At 43.2% G+C, this 21,352-nt stretch overlaps 1 protein-coding gene and 1 pseudogene across 1 annotated transcript in view; both read right to left on the bottom strand.

The window, feature by feature from the left end:
• LTBP2 (latent transforming growth factor beta binding protein 2) overlaps positions 1–21,352 on the bottom strand; it is a 193,071-nt gene that overhangs the window by 93,145 nt on the left and 78,574 nt on the right. The window contains exons 4-8 of the mRNA XM_036735285.1: positions 20,806–20,993; positions 15,106–15,276; positions 13,435–13,638; positions 12,697–12,980; positions 11,050–11,152 (exon numbers count right to left, since the gene is read on the bottom strand). Coding sequence (XP_036591180.1) covers positions 11,050–11,152; positions 12,697–12,980; positions 13,435–13,638; positions 15,106–15,276; positions 20,806–20,993 — 950 coding nt within the window. The remainder of the gene's footprint in view (positions 1–11,049; positions 11,153–12,696; positions 12,981–13,434; positions 13,639–15,105; positions 15,277–20,805; positions 20,994–21,352) is intronic.
• On the bottom strand, positions 7,501–8,168 carry LOC118828577 (annotated as a pseudogene).

A 21,352-nucleotide genomic window follows, 5' to 3' on the forward strand; every position in this document is an offset into this window, starting at 1 on the left:
TGCTGTATCCACTGAACCACTCAGCCTTTACTTATAGCAGATAAAGGCAGAATGGGATAGTGGAGAGACAGCCTGGTTTAGGATTAGGAAGACTTGTATTCAAGTCAGACCTCTGACACTTACTGACTATCTGACTGTGGGCAAATCACTTAATTGCTCAGTGGCCTGGACAATTAAGTTGCAAAGCAGGTGTTGATCTTCATTGATAGAGGGAGTTTCCTCACTGGGAGTTCCCTATACCAATGAAATCACAAGTCACTTTAAAAATTATTTTTTATATAATTCTATATGTACATGGTGTTGCTCTCTACCCCCGATAGAATGTAAGTTCTTCGAGATACAAGTAGGGACTTTGTTTTTGTCATCATATCCCTAGCACTCAGAACAATGCTTGGCATAAAGTAGGCCCTGAAGGAGTGTTTGTTGATTGATTGAGTCCTCTGAGTCCAGGACACTTTGTGCTTTAAGACAATGTCTGTCACCTATGGGACATCTAAGAATAAAAAGGACCCCATTCTGCTCCAAGAACATCTGTGCAATATTACAGAATTACAGAATGTTAGAGCCGAAAGAGGCAGGAGATGCCATCTAATCTGACCCCTTTCTTCATACAGCCAATTGTTCCTCACCCTTGGCAAATAGGGACTAGGTATTGGGATCCTCTCCCTGTCCTTCCCTCCCTTCTCAAAAAGGTGGAGCAACCAATCTCCAGAAAAGGTGAACATCAAGTCTGAAAATAGATGGCCACCTCAGCAGATCAATTAGTTGGCTGTGATCTAGCCCTCGGCCTATCATTTATTGTATTCAGTTATAACCCCTATGAGGGCAAGGACACGGGATCATGGGTACGTTTTAACATATATCCCCTTTATGAAGTACATTGTCCTATACCACATGGGCATGTATTCATTGGTTAAGAAATATGTAAATGGGACTGTTTTATTTAACTATAATCACAAAGCACACTGTAAATAATCACAAAGCTGGAGTGACATGTAAAACATGTTTATATATGCATGTGTATCATATGTGTATATATACATATGTGTACATGTGTATATGTGGGGATACAATACACTATATGTTTGTGTATAGATAGATATCTATATCTACATCCCTCTATTATCTATCTCTCTGTCTCTGTATCTGTCCAGAGGCAGTTTTCAGATAAAGAAATCAAAGCTATCTAGAGTCATATAAAACATGTTCTAAATCACTATTGATTAGAGAAATACAAATTAAAACAACTCTGAGGACAACTCCATATCTATCATATTGGTTAATATGACAAAGAAAATAATAAATGTTGGAGGGGATGTGAGAAAATTGGGACACTAATGCATTGTTGGTGGAGTTGTGAACTGATCTGAACATTCTGGAGAGCAATTTGGAACTATGCCAAAAAGGCTATAAAATTGTGTATATCCTTCAATCCAGCAATACCACTACTAGGTCTATATCCCAAAGGGTAAAAAAAGAAAGAGGAAAGGACCTATTTGTACAAAAAAATTATAGCAGTTCCTTTTGTGGTGGCAAATAACTGGAAATTGAGGAGATGCCCATCAATTGAGGAATGGCTGAACAAGCTGTGGTATATGATGTAATGGAATATTACTGTGCTATAAGAATTGATGAGCAGGAAGATTTCAGAAAAACCTAGAAAGACTTATATGAACTGATGTAAAGTGAAGTGAGCAGAACCAGGAGAACACTGTACACAGTAACAGCAATACTGTATGATGATCAACTATGAATAACTTAGCTATTCTCAGCAATACAATGATCCAAGACAATTCCAAAGGACTCTTGATGAAAAGATGCTATCTACCCTCCAGACAAAGAACTGATGGAGTCTGAGTGCAGATCAAAGCATAATATTTTTCCCTTTCTGTATTTTTTGTGTTTTTTTCCCTTTGGGTCTGTGTCTTCTTTCACAACATAACTAATATGGTAATATGTTTTGCATGATTGAACATGTATAACTTATATAAAATTGCTTACTGTCTTGGGGGGAGGGAGGTAAGGGAGAGAGAGAAAATTTGGAACTCAAAAAAAATTTTAAACAAATGTTTAAAATTGTCTTTATATGTAACTGGGGGTAAAACAAAATACTATTTTTTAAAAAAAGAAATCTCATATCCCAAGTTCTTGATGATTTTGCCTGATCCATGCATCAACAAAATGGGCAGGCAGACCCAAATCAGTCATATGGGAGAGAAGCAGAAGAGTTCCTTATAGAGAACAGAGATGGAGAATTGAAAACTCCAAGAAAGACCAAGAGGAAATCTAGATTTTGAGGAGAAATCATCTATTATCAGGGCATCTCATGGCAAAAAAGCTGCCACCCACCAGGGTGAACTGTATACTATGTGCCAACCTTAAATGCCCTAGCACAAGGGGCCTTTGGGGTTGACACAGCCAATGCCAAGCCAACTTTCCAGTCAATCCAGATGTTTGCCTCTTTCTCTGGGATGAAAACTAAAAAATGTGGCACCAATATAAGTAAATAAAAGTGTGTTCTGAGAGCTATGTGCTGTACAAGGATTAGTAGCAAGAGATGGGGTAGGTCTCTGAGCTAGAACATTGCAATGAATCCCAGTGGATTGGGGAGATAAATCCTAAAAGTTTTGAGATGCACATTCTGTATGTGTCACTCAGCCCTCCACCCCAGGTGTCAGTATAAAGACAGGAGGGTGGAGAGAGGAGTAGGAATTACTATGCAGTCCAGATTCCTTGATCTACCACCGAAGGAAATGGAACTTTTCTAAAAAGGCAGATATGTAACTGAGACTTTAAACCATCATCCTGATGGCAAATGCTTGACCCATTAGAAGACTGCAAAGTTCTCAGAGAACCTTCTTCAGCAGCCAAGCAAAAAGCTTCAGGCACCAAAAGGTGACTAATTAGAAGTCATGAAATCCAGAAGTCTGCTGGCAACAGATTATGGTCATGTCATGATTCTTCTCTAAGACCTCAAAATTCTTTACCTATAGGGAGTAGCCCCATTTGACAGGTAGAAAGATGGCATCTCAGAGGGATAATGAACCTTATCATAGGTCACAAAGAATGTTGTACAACCCAAAGCCTTGCCTAGAGCTTATTCCCCTTAACCTACTTAGTATTGGATCCCCCATAAGGCCTGTCCTCATTTTCTCCTCAAATCTGCTTTTCACACAGTAGCACTTACTTGATATCCTATGGGATTTGAAAAAAACATCCCCTAGCTCTGGGCTTTGCTATGGAGTTGGGTCCCTGGCACCCTGTCAACCCAAACAAGCGCTCCATCCATCTTGCTCCTTCTCTATACAATGCCCAGCTGCACTTTAATGCATTTGCAAATGTTTACATTGCCCTGGTCTTTGTTATTTCTTGCTGGGAGTGATGGAATGCTTGACATTCCAGGGGTCTGGATCCTGGTGCCCAGCTTCCTGAGATGTACCAAATACTGCAGGAGACCCCCTAACCAGGAGGGGAAACATGAGCCATCAAAGTCTATGCTATTCACAGCTGAGGTGGGGGAAGTAGGGAATGGGGGGCAATGTGTGGCTGTGGGTGCGGTTGACCAGAGTCACGGAGTTACGCTCCCACACCCGGCACACATGTGCACTCCAGACCCAGTACAGAGCTTGCCAGCTCCATTGAAGGTGGGGGGAGGGGAGACAAGAAAGAGAAGGTCTGTGGGCATCAGGTGAGATGTGGCCAAGACTAAAGCTGGAAATGATTTAATTGAGGGACCCTGTTGGACTGCTCAGTCCTGCAGATGCTGTTACTCGGCTGGCACACTGCTGAGACAGGGGAAGTGGGATGGGTGGGACAGTTCCCAGAAATGTATTGGCTTATAGGATGTTACTATGCACCCACCCAAGTCTGGGGGCTGTGTATATACCCACGCCCAAGAGCTAAATCAACAATGCAATGTCTGGTTCTACTATGGGAGAGGCGGTGGATTTGTGGATGCTGTTCCAGTCCCTATCCCAGGCTTTAGGGTACAGACTGAGCAATGACCTATGAGCAGTTTCCCATAGGAAACCATCTTGCAGAACACTGTGTGTTCTATTACTCGCTGCCTTTGTTCCAGGCAAAATATGGGCACTGACTCAGACTTTGCATGCTTCCCATGTCTTTTTCTTCCCTTATAAATAGGACCCAGGCCATGCAGTTGGGTGTAATGAGACCCTCTAGTTGCATTTAAACTAAGAATTAAAAGTGGCATCCTGGCTAATTTATGCATTTCGGATCTTCTGTTAATTGGAGATCTTTCTGAAGTAGTCAAGTAGGGTCAGAGTTGGTCAGGGGGCTATAGATGAGATGTCAGGCCATTTATACTCAACAGGTGCAAATTTGGGAAACCTCTGTGAGTCGATCTATCAATCAGCAAGCATTTATTAAGTGCATACTGTGTATTGGGCACTGTGCTAAGCCTAGGGATACAAAAAGAAAAAGGCAAAAACAGTCCCTGTCCTTAAGGACCTTGCATTCTAATGGAGGAGATGCCACGTATGTAAGTATAAACAAGACCACATTTGGTGGAAGGTAACATTAAAAGGGAAGGCTTCCCCCATAACTCCCAAGGCAGAAGTACAAATTTGGGCAAGGCCGACCTGGTTATCCATGGCAATGGCCAGAAACGTAGCTGAGTATAGTTAACAGTTCTCTGTGAGCAAAAAGGCATCTGTTTCCTTCTTTTCCCTGCGACCTGGTGCCTCTACCAGGCCCGTCAGCACAGCCTACTTGCAGAAGAGCCTCACTTCTTCTCCCTTTCATTGTTTCAGCTCTCAAGGTCCACCCACCATGACAGCTTCTGGGCACTCAGACACACTTCCACGATGATTATCAGCCAATGGCTCCTGAATTTCCATTTGGATGAAACTACTATTCCCATCCCTGTACTCCTTCAAACATAGCCCAGGCCTTGCTAGGGCTCCTCTCCTACACTGACTAAGCTGCAGACTTCTCTATTCCTCTCACTCCCAGTGTCGTGTCCAACCCCGAAATCCCTTATGCAGATTACTGTGGTTATCCCCAGGTGCCCCCTGTAAAGCGGGTTCTGGGAGGCTGATAGTCGTGGTGAGAGCATGGGAGCTGGAGTCAGGAAAAATTGACTTATTAGCTGTGTGGCCTTGGGCAAGTCACAACCTCTGAAAACCTCATTTTCCTCAGCTGCAAAATGAGAATGTTAATAGTTTCTACCTCTCCTTAAAAGGATCCAGTGAGACAGCACATAATATACAAAGCATTTCACAAACCATGCCTATGTAAATGCATCATTATTATTAACGATTCAGGCTCAGGCATCCAGAATTGACTGGTTTCCTGGAGAGGGCATTGACTGTCCTCATGTATCTCCCTCACCAGTAAGGACAGGATATAGCAACAGACCAGGCATCCAGAATGACTCAGTGTCAGAGGGTAGTGGAAAGCGCTCGTCTCCAAAATCATTTTAGAGTACTTCACCTCCAAGCCCAGAATGCAAGGCTCAGCCTACTTCATGAAGAATCTTCTGATTGCTCCAGTGGCTACTAAGTACTCCCTCTGTATTAATTGCATGCCGAAAAAAGGGACCTTGAAGGCAGGGACTCTTGTTTTTGTATCTCTAATGTCAAGCATGGTATTAAATAAATGGCCTTTGAAACAAATTGGAAGACTTGAGAGGAAAATATATCCTGGAATGTCTCTGCATAAGAAAAGAGAAACGAACAGACAGATAAAGAAAAAGAGAGAGACTGAGAAAGACCGAGAAAGAGAGGAAGGAAGAAGGAAGGGGAGGAAAGAAAGGGATGGAGGGAGGGAAGGAAGGGAGGAAGGGAGGAAGGGAGGAAGGGAGGAAGGGAGGGAGGAAGGGAGGGAGGGAGGAAGGGAGGGAGGAGGGGAGGGAGGAAGGGAGGGAGGGAGGAAGGGAGGAAGGGAGGAAGGGAGGGAGGAAGGGAGGGAGGGAGGAAGGGAGGGAGGAGGGGAGGGAGGAAGGGAGGGAGGAAGGGAGGGAGGAAGGGAGGGAGGAAGGGAGGGAGGAAGGGAGGCAGGAAAGAAGGAAGGAAGGGAGGAAAGGGAGGAAGGGAGGAAGGAAGGGAGGGAGGGAGGAAAGGAAGGAAGAATGGAAGGAAGAGAGGAAGGAAGGAAGGAGGAAGGGAGGGAAAGGAGGAAGGAAGGAAGGAGGGAAGGAGGGTGGGAAGGGAGGAGGGAAAGGAGCTGGTAAGCAGAGCCCAAGGGACAGGGCTCTTTTTCTCAGGGGAGCAAGTGACCCTGTGGCTATGCACCAGTAGAGTGCTGCACTCAGCTCCAACAGACTTGAAGAGTTAACTGTTAAATTTTCAGGGTGCACGTTTACTCCTTGGAAATTGGCAAATGCTATAATTCAAGGCTTAATTTATTATTTTGTTGATTGTCTAGACTTAAGCAAGTAATGGAGAAAAATGTTGATAATTCAAATTAAACTTAAAAGTGTGTCTAGCATACATTTGCCCTCTAGAAAGCCAGTTGTTAAACATTTACAAGAATACCTCTATTAGGTACCCTCAGAACCCCCAAGCGAGTTCTCTGCATAGGCAGGAGTTAAATTTCTCTCAGGCTACACCATTGAGGAGTAGGAAGAGAGAATTATATGATCATGAATTTAGAACTGGAAGAGACCATAAAAGATCTGAAGCTCAGAGAGGTGAATTTCCCAACACCACATATCTAGGAAATATAAGGTGATGGGATTTGAACTCCAGTCTTTCTTTTTTTATAAATTTTAAATTTTTATCTAATTACCACCACCTATATGGTAACAAGCATCATCACATGAATTTTCATGAATCCTAGCAAGACTGAAATTAGTCAACCATGGGTTTCCATGGGTGCACAGAAGACTTTGCCATTGCCCTTCTATATATAGAAAATGTGATTGGCTTACTCTTCTGCAGAGACAATTATCAGTGCTAAGATCAGCAGTGATTTTATAGGCAAAAGAGCTCAGTGAACTCTAGTACTAAAATAATTGCTATTTTCTCAAAGATCTCACCATTTACTTTGTGACTATCCTAATTTATAACCAACTTCCAAGATTAAAAAAAGAAACCAACAGCAATTCACCAACAAAAGAACACTTAATGTAATGTTTATAGCTTTATCCTTAGACTCTTGTTTATAAGTCAGCAGTTCTTCCTAGCCTTCATTTTCTTTTTCATGTCAAGTATTAAAGATTTCCACCTATTTTCTCAAATTTGCTTATTCTTTAGCAGTTGGCCAAAATAAATGAGAATGCTGAATATTCCTAAACTTAAAAAGTCCTTAATATCTTATTCATTGTATTTGGGGTTTTTCAGTTTTCTCATGGAAAAAAAAATTAGTCCTAACTCAATTTTATATATTGTCCACCTGATACTTCTACAACGCAATCCTAGAGAATAAAATTTGGTGTATGCTGTCTTAATTTCTATTCTGTGGGGAAGGAGAAATCATTGAGAAAATCTTTCACCATCATGTGGAAAACCTTGAAAGTCCATGCTTTGCTCTCACGGTTCAACTATTATTTTTTATCCACTGCCCAATCTATTTCATTATCTGATCTAAATTATTCTCTGCTTCTTCTGGGCAGCCAGTGTACTACTTCATGGTTGTAGGAGGCCATGGCTTTTTCATAAAGAATTTGGAAAATTTCACACTGAATATTGTCCTGTAGTTTCTTTACACTGTATCCCCTCTTTTCAAGTCTGGTATATAATACAGGATTCTCTGTTTGAAGCACAAAAATGATATGAAACCATCATTCAGGGAAGAAGTCACAGTCATGGTGATCAACAATAACTCCACCTTCTTTCATTTTCTTTTCTTTTCTTGGTTTTTTGGCAGGGCAATTGGGGTTAAGTGACTTGCCCAAGATCACATTGCTAGTGTGTCAAGTGTCTGAGGCCACATTTGAACTCAGGTCCTCCTGACTTCAGAGGCGGTGCTCTATTCACGGTGCCACCTAGCTGCCCCCTCATTTTATTTTCTAACTCATCAACTACTCGGTTGTCATCCAAAATGGAACATTCATATTCTTCATCAAAGCCATCATGTAACTGTCCTTCTTGTGCTTAATCGCCCACATTAATGTATGTCAGTCCTGGTCTTGGTGCAGGTTCTTTACCTAGTGTGATCTTTCCAACCCCTGGTGTACCAGTAAGCAGGATGTTTGGCAGCCTCATGGTCATGGTGGCACTGGCGCCAGCCCTGTCCTGGCTGCCTGCTCTCCACGAGGGAGCAGCAGGCAGAGGGGGCGAGGCAGGAGTCAAAGGCGCGGGCCTCAAATCCCAGTCTTTCTGATGCCAGGTCTAGCTTTCTTTGGATTGTACCACAAAGAACATTCATTTCTCCTATTCTCTTCCTAAGTCATCAGACAAGACGGAGGAGCTGAGCACCCACAGGGTGAGTAGTCAGGAAGATCTGAATGTTAATTCTACTGAAAAGAAAGTTCATGCCCATAGATTAGGGGAATGAGTAAACAAATTATTGCATATAAATTTAATGGAATATTATTATCCTACGAGATACAAGGAACATGAAGATCGTAGCTAGGAGAGACCTTCAAAAGGCCATCTAGTCCTTTTATAGAAGAGGAAATTTAGATCTAGGCAGGTTAAGTGGTTTGCCCAATATCATGTAGGCAGTAAGTGAAAGAAGCAGGATTTGAACCTAGGACCTCAGACTCTCAAATTAGTACCATGCTCAATTCAAAGATACTGGGGAAGAATTACATGAATTGATACCAAATGACTTAAGCAAAAACAGAGCAATTTATTTACACAATGACCCCCAAAACATAAAGAAAAACAACACTGAAAGATTTCAGAACTCTGATCAATGTGGTGACCAACTGCATGGATTCATGAATCCAGAGAAATGAAGTAGTAGCTTCCAGGTACTGAATGGGGCATACATTGCCAGACCATAATGCATTACTTCATGTTGGTGAATGGATGATTGAGGTAGGGTTGGAGGGGAAGAAGTGGGAGGCATTAGAGTAACAAAAATGTTAAACAAAAAAGAGCATAAAACCAAAAAAATTAAACAAAAATGTTTAAAAAATAAATTTTAATTTTAAAAAATTCTTAAAGTTAAAATGAAAAAAATTAGGAGTGCAACCATGGAATTAGAGGAGAAAGAAATGTAAATACTACTTGTATGTTCTCAGACCAAAGGCAACCCTTTTCTGTGCCTCTGCTGCTCCTGGCCTTGCCCCTCTCTGTTCCTATGCACCAAACCAGAGGGAAATATGAGTCTGGATAAGATACCATGGGTATAAAATGCTTGGAGAAAAGACAGGTTTCAGATGCAAAGCAGGACAGTCACATTTTCCTTTCAGCCAAACCTCTAGCCCCCAGAGAGGCCCTACCTGGTCGTAGGAACAAAGTCTTCTGGAAGGTGCAATGGACTCCATATATGGCCAGGGGTGCCAGAGCCCACTGGATGGATGGATGTGAGGGAGAAACACAGAGCTCACTGGGCTCCCAGCATCATCGTAGGCACGGTGCCTGGCACAGAGCTGGAGCTAGAGAAATGCTTCTTTCCTTCTTTCTTTCCTTCTTCTGCTGACATGCACAGCAGAGCCTAACCCTCAGCAGCCCTGGATCCAGAAAGCATATCTGCCCTTCCTACGTTGGATTCTGACTTAGGCCCCCCACAAACTTGACCATGAGGAAGCTCTCTGACTCACTGAGGAGGCAAGGAGAGCAGGAAGCATAGGTCATAGGATTGCCGATTTAGAATAGGAAGGGACCTTTAGAGGCCACTGAGTCCGACCTCCACCAATTTACAGATGAGAAGACTGGGGCACAGAGAGGTGAAACGATTTGCCCAGTCACACACACAGCTAGGGTCTAAAGTGAACCAAGGTTTTCTGACTCTAAGTCATATCCTGCCTCATCTACTTCATAGAGGCCAGTTCAGGGTCGTTGGTTTTACTTAAGTATTTTTGCATTATTAGAGAAAGGTGGGGGGCATGGGTGGGGAGGAAGCTGAAAGAAGCAAGCATTTATTAAGCATGGTCCATGACTCGGGAGGCAGCTAGGTGACTCAGTGGATAGAGCGCTATGCCTGGAGCCAGGAAGACCTGAATCCAAATCCTGTCTCAAACACTTCCTAGCTGTGTGACCCTGGGCAAGTCACTTCACTTCTGTTTGCCTTAATCGAATGGTGAAGAAAATGTCAAATTGCTCTAGTATCTTTGCCAAAAAACCCCATGGGCAGCGTTGGCCTGTGTCCATGGGGTCACTAAGAGTCAGACACAACTGAACAGCACATGTTCCCGGCACTAGGCTAAGAGCTTTATAAGGATTACATCATCTCACCCTCACACCAACCCTGTGAAGTAGGTGCTGTCATTACCCCCATTTTACAGATGAAGAAACTGAGGCAGACATGATAAGTGACTTGCGCAGGGTCACACAGCTAGTAAGTGTCTGAGGCCAGATTTGAACTCAGCTCTCCTGAAGTCAAGAAAGCTCACAGGGTATGTGTTGAGTAGGAAGACTATCAAGAAACAACTATGATGTAAAAACTAAAGAAACAGTAAAACTTGTTTTTTTTTAAAGGAAAGTACTGGGTTATTTTGCCAACTTGTTGCCCTGGGTAAAGGAGAAGCGAGTGTCTCTCCTTCTCTAAGTCAAGAATGGAGGAGTTTAGGATAGGTGCCAAGGGGAGGATGGAAAGGGTGATGTCCAGGCTAAGGAGCTCAGGCTAAGAGAACAGAATCAACAGAAAGGAAAGCTTTTAGGAAGCACAAGTAGCAAGACCTACCCACACATATTCAGTCAACAAACAACACTGAGAAGCAGCTCTGAGCTGCCTGAGTACCAAACATTCCTTGGTCCAACTTACCAGCCCTTGTGAAGATGAACCGGCCCTCCAACCACCAGCTATCACCACTTTTAAAAAGTTGGTTTCAATTTCTAGGCTTTAAGATGTCCTGCTTAGAGGCAAGTGGGCCAAAAATAAAGGGATGGGCTCATTTCCAAGACCCACAAACCAAGGCCAGAGGAAATGTGCATCAGAACTCCCAACTCCCCTTCTTTTTCCCCTGACCCTTACCTGGCCTGGGAGGGCATGGGGCACATGTATTCACCCCCCAGAAGGCCCCGAGGCTCCCGCAGCAATCCTCTTGCTTAGTCAGCTCCTGCAAGGGGTTGGCACACTGGAACGGGAAGGCAATAAAGACTCATCAACCAGCTTCCTCCTTCTCTCCTTCATACCATCCATATGATAGGGCTCAGCTCTTGGGGGAAGCTTGGGCATACAAGTACTTCCCTAACTGGCAGGGGCTACCCAGAAGGAAAGGAGAAGAGAAAGGGGTATTGCAGAATGAGGAGAAAAGAAACCCAGTGGCTGTCCTGCATCAGACGTTGGAGTGTTCTCTACTTGTCTCTGCCTCCTGGCTTCGCTCTGGTCCCAGATAAAATCCTTCCATTTACAGGAAGCTTTCCCTCATCCCCCTTAATTCTAGTGCCTTCCCTTGCTTGGTCATCTCTAATTTATCTTGTAGGCATCTTGTTTGTACATAGTTGTTTGTACACTGTCTCCCCCATTAGATTGTGAGCACCTTCAGATCAAGGACTCTCTTTTGCCTTTTTTTTTGTCTCCTCGGGGCTTAGCACAGCACTTGGTACCTAGTAGGTACTTAATAAATGTATACTGACTGACTTAGATCTACAGCAGGAAGGGACCACAGAAGCCATCTCATCAAAGCCCCTAATATCACCAATGAGGAAACCAAGACCTAGAGAGACCTAAAAGATTCATCAGAGGTGGGGTTTGAACCTTGTCCTCTGACTCCAGAGCTAGTACTCTTTCTATTAGACTGTGCTGCTTTCCCCAGGCTAAAGTCTAGCAGGAAAAGCTGGATGGGGGAGGCAGGTATGGAAGATAGAGACTTAAGAAAGCAAACAATTTCCCAAACAGAAAAACATGACTTTTGATGACTCTGCTTCCCAACACCAACCTCCAAGTGCCCTCCTCCAAAAAAGGGAGTAGGGTATGTGAGATAATGAGAAGTAATGACCTGAGAGATTTCATCACCCAGTCAAGCTCCAGGCTATTCTGATTTAACCCATTCATTCATTCATTCAATCAACAAGCATTTCTTTTCTTTCTTTTTTTTTGGAGGCAATAGAGTTAAGTGACTTGCCCAGGGTCACACAGCTAGTAAGTGTCTGAGGCTGAATTTGAACTCCTGACTCCAGGGCCAATCCACTGAGCCACCCAACTGCTCTTTAACAAGCATCTGTTAAGCCTACAGTGTTCCAGGCCAGAGGCAACCTGGAGAAAATGGGAGATCCTAGTCTCAGAGATGGAAGACCTGTGTTCAAGTCTGCAATAAGTCACTAATACCTCTCAATGCCCCAGGTATTTCTCCAAGTCTATGAATTGCACCACAGTTGGCAATCTGCATCGGAATAAATGCCCTCACCTCAGCTCCTAGTGCCATGGAAAGAGTGAGGGATTTAAAATCAGAGACTCAAATACTGTCTCTGCCACTTATTACCTCAGTTTCTTCAAGTATAAAATGAGAGGGAGTAGGTTAGGTGACCTCTAAGATTACTCTCATCTTTGAATCTAGCATTCTAAAGGTTAGGATAGGAAGAGGAAGGAAGGCCAGAAAAGGTAAGACAATCTCATGTCCAGGCTCAACAGATACCAAAACAATCGTGGGCCAGGGTCCAACAGAAGCTAGGTCCTCACCTGGTCATTCACTGAGTTCTGATAGCACCAGCCAAGTAGCCCCTCAGGCTTGGGGAAAGATGGTAGTGGTGGCTGAGGAGGCTCCCTCGTCTGTGAGGTGATGGTGTTGCTGTCCCACTGCTCGTGGCCAGGTCGGGTGGCGGGCCGGGGTGCAGGTCTGGTCTCCACGCTGTTCTCTTCAGGGGGTTCAGTCTCCCCTCGAACCCTTGCCACTTGGTGGACCTGAACTGTGGCCTCTGGAGGGTGGTTGATGTGCACCTTCACTAGGGAGGGGTTCACAGAGGCTGGGGAAAAGTGTTTGGATCAGCAACAGGTGAATAAGGCTTCCCTCCCCCACATCACTTGACACCAGGAACCTGGGTATCCAGGTCAATACACATTCACTAAGTCAGTCAATACACATTTACTAAGTGCCAGGCACTATGCCAAGTGCTAGGGATACAAAAAGAGGCAGTGGGACATTGAATTTTTTACTAAGATGTTGATCTCATCATGTCACGTCCATTAAAAAATCTTCAATAGCTCTGCATTGTCCACAGTAGTGAAGGCAAGGCAGCTACTAAAACAGGAAGGACCCAATACTTAAGTCCCCCTTCCCATCCTGTTGAGGACAGGTGCCCCTGGTCCTGGGCTGATGCTCCCTCTGGCTGGCTTGGGAAGATGGAAATGGGCCCAAGGGAGCTGGGAAGCCTCAAGGCCCCACCCTCATCACTGGCCATCCTCCGGGCCCACACTCACCCAGTTGGTTGGAGAGGGGTAACATGTAGACAGACTGTTTCAAAGAGCCTTCAGAGGGGGCCAGGTGTTGGGACCTTTCTGGCAACTTTCTGTCTACCTGAAGAGCTGGCAAATGGCAGAACTTCCCAGTGGAGTTGGCAGGGCACCAGCATTCATCCCTACCAATGCAGCGGCCTCCATTCAGGCAGGGGATCTGGCAAAAATCTGCAACATCAATGTTCAAAGTGACTTCCAATGGAATGTCAATTGAATTTCTACTCAGAGGGAAGATGTACACTGTCTACTCCAATCTCACCCACTTCCCCCATGGATTGAGGCCAAATTAGGAAACAGAGGCCAAAGCAGTGCTTGGTAAAATGTTCTGCAAGCAAAACGTTTGGGGAGGGGGGCGGCAAAAGGCAACGGCCTTGGAATCCTTAGATTAGCCTTCAAGAATAAAAATGATTAATAACAATAACCAAACAATAGCTAATGTTTATATAAACTTACTATATGCCAGACACCGTGTTAAGCATTTAACAGTTGTTATACAATTATTATTATTGTTAGGTAGCTAGGTGGAGCAGTGGATAGAGTGCTGGGCCTGGAGTCAGGAAGACTCATCTTCCTGAGTTCAAATCCAGCCTCAGACACTTCCTAGCTGTGTGACCCTGGGCAAGTCACCTAACCCTATTTACCTCAGTTTCTTACCCTGTAAAATGAGTTGGAGTTGGAAATGGCAAACCACTCCAGTGTCTTTGCCAAGAGAACCCCAAATGGGGTCATGACAAGTTGAACGTGACTGAAACAGCTGAACAGCAACAAATAATAATAATAGCTAACATTTATGGAATACTCGCTATGCTCCAGGCACCGTGCAATTATCATTTAATAATAAAAATAATGATGATAGCTCACATATGACACTTACTATGTGCCAGGCATTGAGCTAAGCATTTTACAATCATTATCTCGTCTGATCCTTACAACAACCCTGGAAGGTAGATGCCACTATTATCCCCACTTTACAAATGAGGAAACTGAGACAAACAGGGTTAAATGACTTGCCCAGAGTCACACAGCTAGTAAGTGTCTGAGGGCAGATTACCTTACCATGTAGACTTCAGAAAGTACTTTGTTTCAGGCATCTCTAGACACTTATTTGTTATTTCATATGACAGCTCTCCGCACAGGTATTCTATTTCCTTCACTATCTAATATGGGAAACACCATTATCTAAACATATAATGATATAAATGACATACAATATTAATATAGTTATATATTATAATTATTATATTGTACATATTATAATTATATTATAATATTAACTTTTCGGGGGGTTGTTCAGTCATTTCAGTCATGTTTGACTCTTCATGAGCCTATTTGAGGTTTTCTTGGTAAAGATACTAGAGTAGTTTGACATTCCTTCTCCAGCTCATTGTAATTATATAAATTATAAAAACTTTATGAGGGGAAAAGATAGCACCTTGTTTAAACTTTGTATTCCTCTCTCAAGTGCTTAGTTCTGTGCAAAGTTGGAGCTTAATAAGAGCTAGTTGGATTAAATTGAAAGAGACAACTCTTCCTTCTCCCCTCTCCTCTCCATTTTCTTCCCCCTAACTCTAGTATAATCCCAAGGAGACCTTTCCAATAGTGGATACAGAGAAGACAGGAGTTGCTTTGACTCACAGATGCGGAAACCAGATTTGGGGTCATGTCCATGGCCTCCCTGACTGTACAGGGTGGTGGTGTCCCCTTTGGAGCAGTCATTGGTACATCGTCCATTGGCACAGGTTTGTTTGCAGATGGTTGGGGTGAAGACAATCTTGATCTTCCTGATTTTCTCAGTCAGGTTGAGCCCTATATTGAGATATCACAGAATCAAAAAATTAGAAAGTCCTCATCATAGGAACTGACAGTTCCTGTGTACATTAATTCAAGAGCCAGCCTGGTCCAGTGGGTAGAGAGCTGACCTAAGTCAAACTAAGACGATCTGGGTTCCTGACTCTGTCTAGCAGGTATTTATGAAGCTGGGAACTATCCCAGGTACTACAAATATTAATGCCACAAATGAAGTAAGCTCTACTACCAAGGACCTTACATTCTAGTGGGGAGATAATAATGACATATACAAGCATATACAGAAGAATTACGAAGAGAATAGAAACAAATAAACACAAAGTACTTAGAGACAAGGTTGTTTGGGAGAGAGGACACTAGAAGTTGAGAGGATAAGGACAGTCTTGATGGAGAAGATAATGTTCCAGCTAGGGCATCTAGGATAGAGCACCAGGCCTGGAATCAGGAAGACCTGAGTTCAAATCCAGCCTCAGACACTTACTAGCTGTGTGACCCTGGGCAAGTCATTTAACACTGTTTGTCTCAGTTTCCTCATCCTTCTTAGGAGAAAAGGAAAAAAACTTATATGTTCCAAAATGTTTATAGCAGTTCTCTTTGTGGTGGTGAAGAATTGGAAATTGTAGGGATGCCCACAAATTGGCGAATGGCCGAATAAAGTATTGGTATGTGATTGTAATGGGATACTACTGTGCTATAAGAAATGATGAACTTGATGAGCTTAGAAAAACAGGGAAAGATTTGCATGAAATAACGAAAAGAGAAACGAGCAGAATCAAGAGAACATTTTTTACAGTAACAGCAATATTGTTTTAAGAATGACCTTGAGTGAATAAGTAATTTTGACTATTATAAATACCCAAAATTAACTGTAAAGGACATATGAAGAAAGACACTATCTGCATCCAGAGAAGCACTCATAAATAGATATATAGAATAATTATATATATATATACATATATATATAAAATGTGTGCATTTGTGTCTATACATGTCTGTACGTATAGATGTGTATATACACACATATGTACATATGTGTGTATATATATACATATATATAGTTGGGTCTTGGTGGCTATCTCTAGAGTGGAGGGAGGGAAGGGAAAAAAAGAAAAAAAGAAGTTTACATGATAACTTTATCATATATTTAAAAGGAATAGCAAGTTGTACATAATAGATTTGCAGTTTCATGTGTGGCATCTTTTTATTAGGTTATGGAAATGCTTGTTTTATTCCATAAATTAAAAATAAATAAATAATCTAAGTGATAGGTGATCAGGGCCTGAACTAAGGTAGTAGCTGTGTGAGCAAAGAGAGGTCAGGTGCAAGAGATGTCACAGATGTAGCCAAACCAGCAAAATACACCAAATGACTAGATATGTGGGGAGAGGAAAAAGGAAGAAGTCAAGGAAAATGCAAGTCTATAAGCCTGGGACATTGAAAGAGTGGAAGGAGGGGGGGGTTGGTGAAAGGGAGGTAGAAGATAGACCACAAGACCATCAATCTAACCCCTTTATTTTATAGATGAGGAAGTTGGGGCCCCGAGAAAATGAATCTACTTGCCAAGGTCTTATAGGTAGTAAAAGTTCCAGAGCCAGGATTCAAACCCAGGTCATCTGACTCCACATCTGGTGGAGCACCCCCAATGCTATTATATGAAGACCTTCAAGAAGTACAGAAGCAGTCAGAGATGCCATGGGGCAGTAGGTAAACCAAAGTGCCAACAAACATTTATTAAACACCTAACATATGTAGGATCTATGAAGGAATCCAAGAGAAATATAAGCCTGGGCTCCCTGACCTTGAGAAGCTAACAGTCCAGGTCAGGAATTGGCTACCTCTTCCAAACATGGTGCCAAGTTGCTGACCACTGTTTTTCTGGCTCAGAGAAAAAGCTTCCCTTTAAAAAGGCATATAACTTCTGACAGAGTTTAGTCTGTCAGTCCTTCACACCTTAGTATGAATGATTTTAATCAAATAAAATTGCCTTCCTCCTGGATGAGATCAACCATCCTGTGTGAATGGATGCCTTGATGGAGTCTTCCCCATTCCTGCTTCCATCACCCTAGTCTAGACCCTCATTACCTCATACCTCGACTATTGCAATAGTTTGCTAACTGGGCTCCTTGACTCCCATCTCCTCCCCCTCCAATGCGTCCCATTCTCCAGCCAGATTGCTCTTCCTCCATCACCTCTTTGATCATATTATCCTTGGACTAAACACCTTCAGTGACCAAACAAAATACAAACTGCCCCAGAAAGAACCACACACCAAGAAATCAAAAGTAAGTGTAACAAAAAAAATAAAGATTAATCAGGACTCAGAGTGCATTTAGAGATGAGAAGACACACCCATTTTGTGGGAGATAAGGACAGTCCCTTTGTGGAGGTGGGACAGCCACAAGTGTCATACAATGCACATATTTTCTAACTTGTTCAATGTTGTGCTAAATTCAATGTTCAATGTTGGTGGTGCTGACTGTTTTTTCCTCTCTGAAAAAAATTTCCTATTTCTTGTACGGTATGGCTCTCTGGGAGGGGAAAGGTGAGGAATACTTGGGATAACTATGTCAATGTGAGAAACAGAAAACAACAATAAAAACTTTAAAAAATACAAACTGCCCAGTTCTGTGTTAAGGACCCTCCACAATCTGAGCCCAAACTCCTTTTATGTCCTGGCTATTGTTCAGTCTTTTCAGTCATGCCCGATTTTTTGTGACTCCATTTGGGGTTTTCTTGGCAGAGATACTGGAGTAGTTTTCCATTTCCTTCTCCAGCTCATTTTGCAGATGAGGAAACTGAGGCAAATAAGGTTAAGTGACTTGCCCAGGGTCACACAGCTAGTAAGTGTCTGAGGCTCAGGTCTTTTTGACTGCAGGTATGGCACTCTACCTCACAAAAGGCCAGCTAGGTGGCGCACTCGGCATGGCATCAGGAAGACATCTTCCTGGATGAGTCATTTAATTGTTCTCAACCTCAAGTGGTGCAGTGGATAGAGCACTGGACTTAGAATCAGGAAGACTCAGCCTCCTGAGTTCAAATCTAACCTCAGATGCTCACATAGCTGTGTGACCCTGTGCAAGTCACTTAACCCTGTGTGCTTCAGTTCCTCATCTGTAAAATGAGCCAGAAAAGGAAATGGCAAACCACTCCGGTATCTTGGCCAAGAAAACCCAAAATGGGGTCACAAAGAGTTGGACTCAACTGAAAAAACTTGACAATAACAGCAATAACTACCTCAGTTTCCCCATCTGTAAAATGGGGAGATTAATAGCATCTAGCACCTACCTCTCAAGGTTATCATGAGGATAAAATGAGATAATATTTGTAAAGTGCTTTTAAACCTTAAAATGCTATGTAAATGCTAGCTATGATGACGATGATGGTGACAATGCTGCTTCTGTGACAGCTCTCCACAAGTGTTATAAATGTCGGGTCACACCTATGCTGAACTGGCCAAGTTCTGAGGCACTGACAGTGCCCCCAAAATTTAGTTTTGTGTGGTTTGTGTTCTAAGGCCAGTGAGGGCTGTGTCACTGCCAGTACCTTCTGAGTCCTTCCTCACAAAGGCTAGTCAGTGTTATACTGTGTCAGGTTCCTTCCATAGGTTTCCAGGGAATAAATGTCTGAGATAATTAAATCTTCAGAAAAGCATAATGTCAGGCAGATGAGAAGTTTCATTCAAGATCATATCTCCCAATTTTTCCCTTGCTAATCTGGCCCTGTCACTTACACTTCAAAGCACATACATGCATTCAGTTCAGTTGTTTTCAGTCGTGCCTTATTCCTCATGACCCCATTTGGGGCTTTCTTGACAAAGATATTGGAGTGTTTTGCCATTTCCTTCTCCAGCTCACTCTGAGATTGATTCCCCTCCCAGACTAATTCTTTTGTGAAGGAAAACTAGGCCATCTTTTGCCTCAATTCTTACCTAGCCTTTAACTCCTGAATGGGTGTTGCCTCAGACAAACTGAGACCCAGGAAAGACCTTAGCTTAAAAAGGCCAAAATCTCCCACAGCATCCAGGGTCATCTCTAGTCATCCTGACCTGTTTTGTCACTGGACTCCAATGACTCTGGAGGGAAGAATGAGGCTGATGATTTTGCATAGCTCTGCCTCACTCAAATCCAATTTACTTGCAAGTCGAGACATTACCCTCTCAAAGTGATCGGGCCTCTTAGTGAACAAAGGATGCATAGGCCAGCGTTAGCAGCTGGTGGATCAATAACCTTGGATTCTAGAAGACTTGGGTTTGACTCCCACCTGACACACTTACTAGCTGTGGCCCTGGGCTTTGGGCCTTGATTTTCTCTAAGGGAAAATGAGGGGAGACAACGTACAAATAACTATGTACAAATAAGATTTATACAGGATAAATTGGGGATAGTCTCAAAAGGAAGGTACAAAATTAAGCCTGGGAAAGGTTTCTTGAAGAAGGGGGGAATTTAGATGAGATTTGACCTTAAAGCACTATGCAAATGGTGGCAATTATTAATTATTGTAACTCTGGGGTATGAGAAGCATCTGAGTATCACTGATCAGACAGAGGCTGAGACTGCATCACCTGGATAGTTATCAGGGTTACAAGTTAACTGGTTAATGTGGCCTTGGGTTGACAATGACCAGAAAGTCTAAATAAAACGAAGGAGCTGAAAGTTTTTAGAAATCATAAGCTGGGAATGCATAGAAATGAACAAGTTGGGCAACTAGGTGGCATAGAGGATGGAGCACCATCCCTGGAGTCAGGAGGACCTGAGTTTAAATCTAGCCTCAGCTACTTTCTAGCTGTGTGACCCTGGTCAAGTCACTTAACCCTGATTGCTTCCCCCCCCCCCCAATTTTTTATTAACAAGTCTGTCTCAGGAGTTTGAATCTACAAAAGGTTAAAAAAAAGTCATCTAGATTAAGACAAGGGCACCAGCAGTCAGAGCACTTGAATGGATCGGACTCTGGGCTGTGCATGGTTTGTCTTCTAACCTCTTTTATGGTTTCTGATGAATCGGAGCATCCACGGACTTGTAGGTGCCAAATGAAGTAACTAATTGCTGGCTGGAAAGCAGACAAACTATAGCAACACATGCATCAAGGTCAGAAATTAAGGGCTGCGAGAATCTCCATACAAGATACCTAAGATATCTCTTTCCAGAATGAGTCATACACATCTCCCCTTTCTTGACCTGCCTCCTCACTGATCCTCTCCTGTTTTCTCCTCCATTTACCCGCACCAGAAATCAGCTTCAGCTCCCAAACACTGGCTATAGTATCCGATGGGATGGCCGAGACAGCAAATGAGTCAAGAGAACGGTAGGAAGAAGGAAGAGGCAAAAGGTAGCTTGCCTCTTATTTCTGGGATTTGTTCTCTCTTTGGTACCAAAAGCCTTGGACACTATGGATCAATGGTGTCTTTCTAGTTGCTGCCCAGCCCCAGGGGCATCTAGGTATATATGGGAGTGATGGGGGAGATGGGGGAGCGATCATAGTCTTTATGTAGCTTGGGTTATCCTGGGGAGGACAAAGGCAGGGATTTCTTACCCCAGAGGGGTGAGCCATGGCCCTCATGTGCTGCTTGGAGTGCTGAGTCACCCTGGTCATGACCATTCCCTCCAGTTAGAGCATTGGAGGTCAGCTGGCCAGTGACCACTGCTGGGTACCGCCGGATGGTCGGTGATGACCTCAACTGCTGCTGGGGAGTGATGGGATGGCTGATCTGGTTTGTATTCCTGCAGAGACAGACAGCATAGGTGTTTACATTCCTTATATATACTTCTCTAGCATAACATGGTGACACAAAGCAGCATTCTTCCCACCCCACCACTGTCATCATCATTGGATGAGGTGTGATGAAGAGGTCAGGCCAAACCAGTGGGGTCCTTGCCTTTTGGAAGCTTCCTGATGGTGATGGTAATGGTGAAGGCGATGCTGATTGTCAAGTGTAAGGTTAATGGAATATAAGATCTTCCCTGCCTATTAATAGGCCTATGTGAACACATTTCCCCTTTTTTCCTGGAACAGGGGCCATGTTCCCAGGTCTAAAGGTACATAGGTATTTCAATTATGAATGTCTTGTTGCTTTGAGCTC

The sequence above is a fragment of the Trichosurus vulpecula genome, chromosome 8 (assembly GCF_011100635.1).
Source record: "Trichosurus vulpecula isolate mTriVul1 chromosome 8, mTriVul1.pri, whole genome shotgun sequence".
NCBI lineage: Eukaryota > Metazoa > Chordata > Mammalia > Diprotodontia > Phalangeridae > Trichosurus > Trichosurus vulpecula.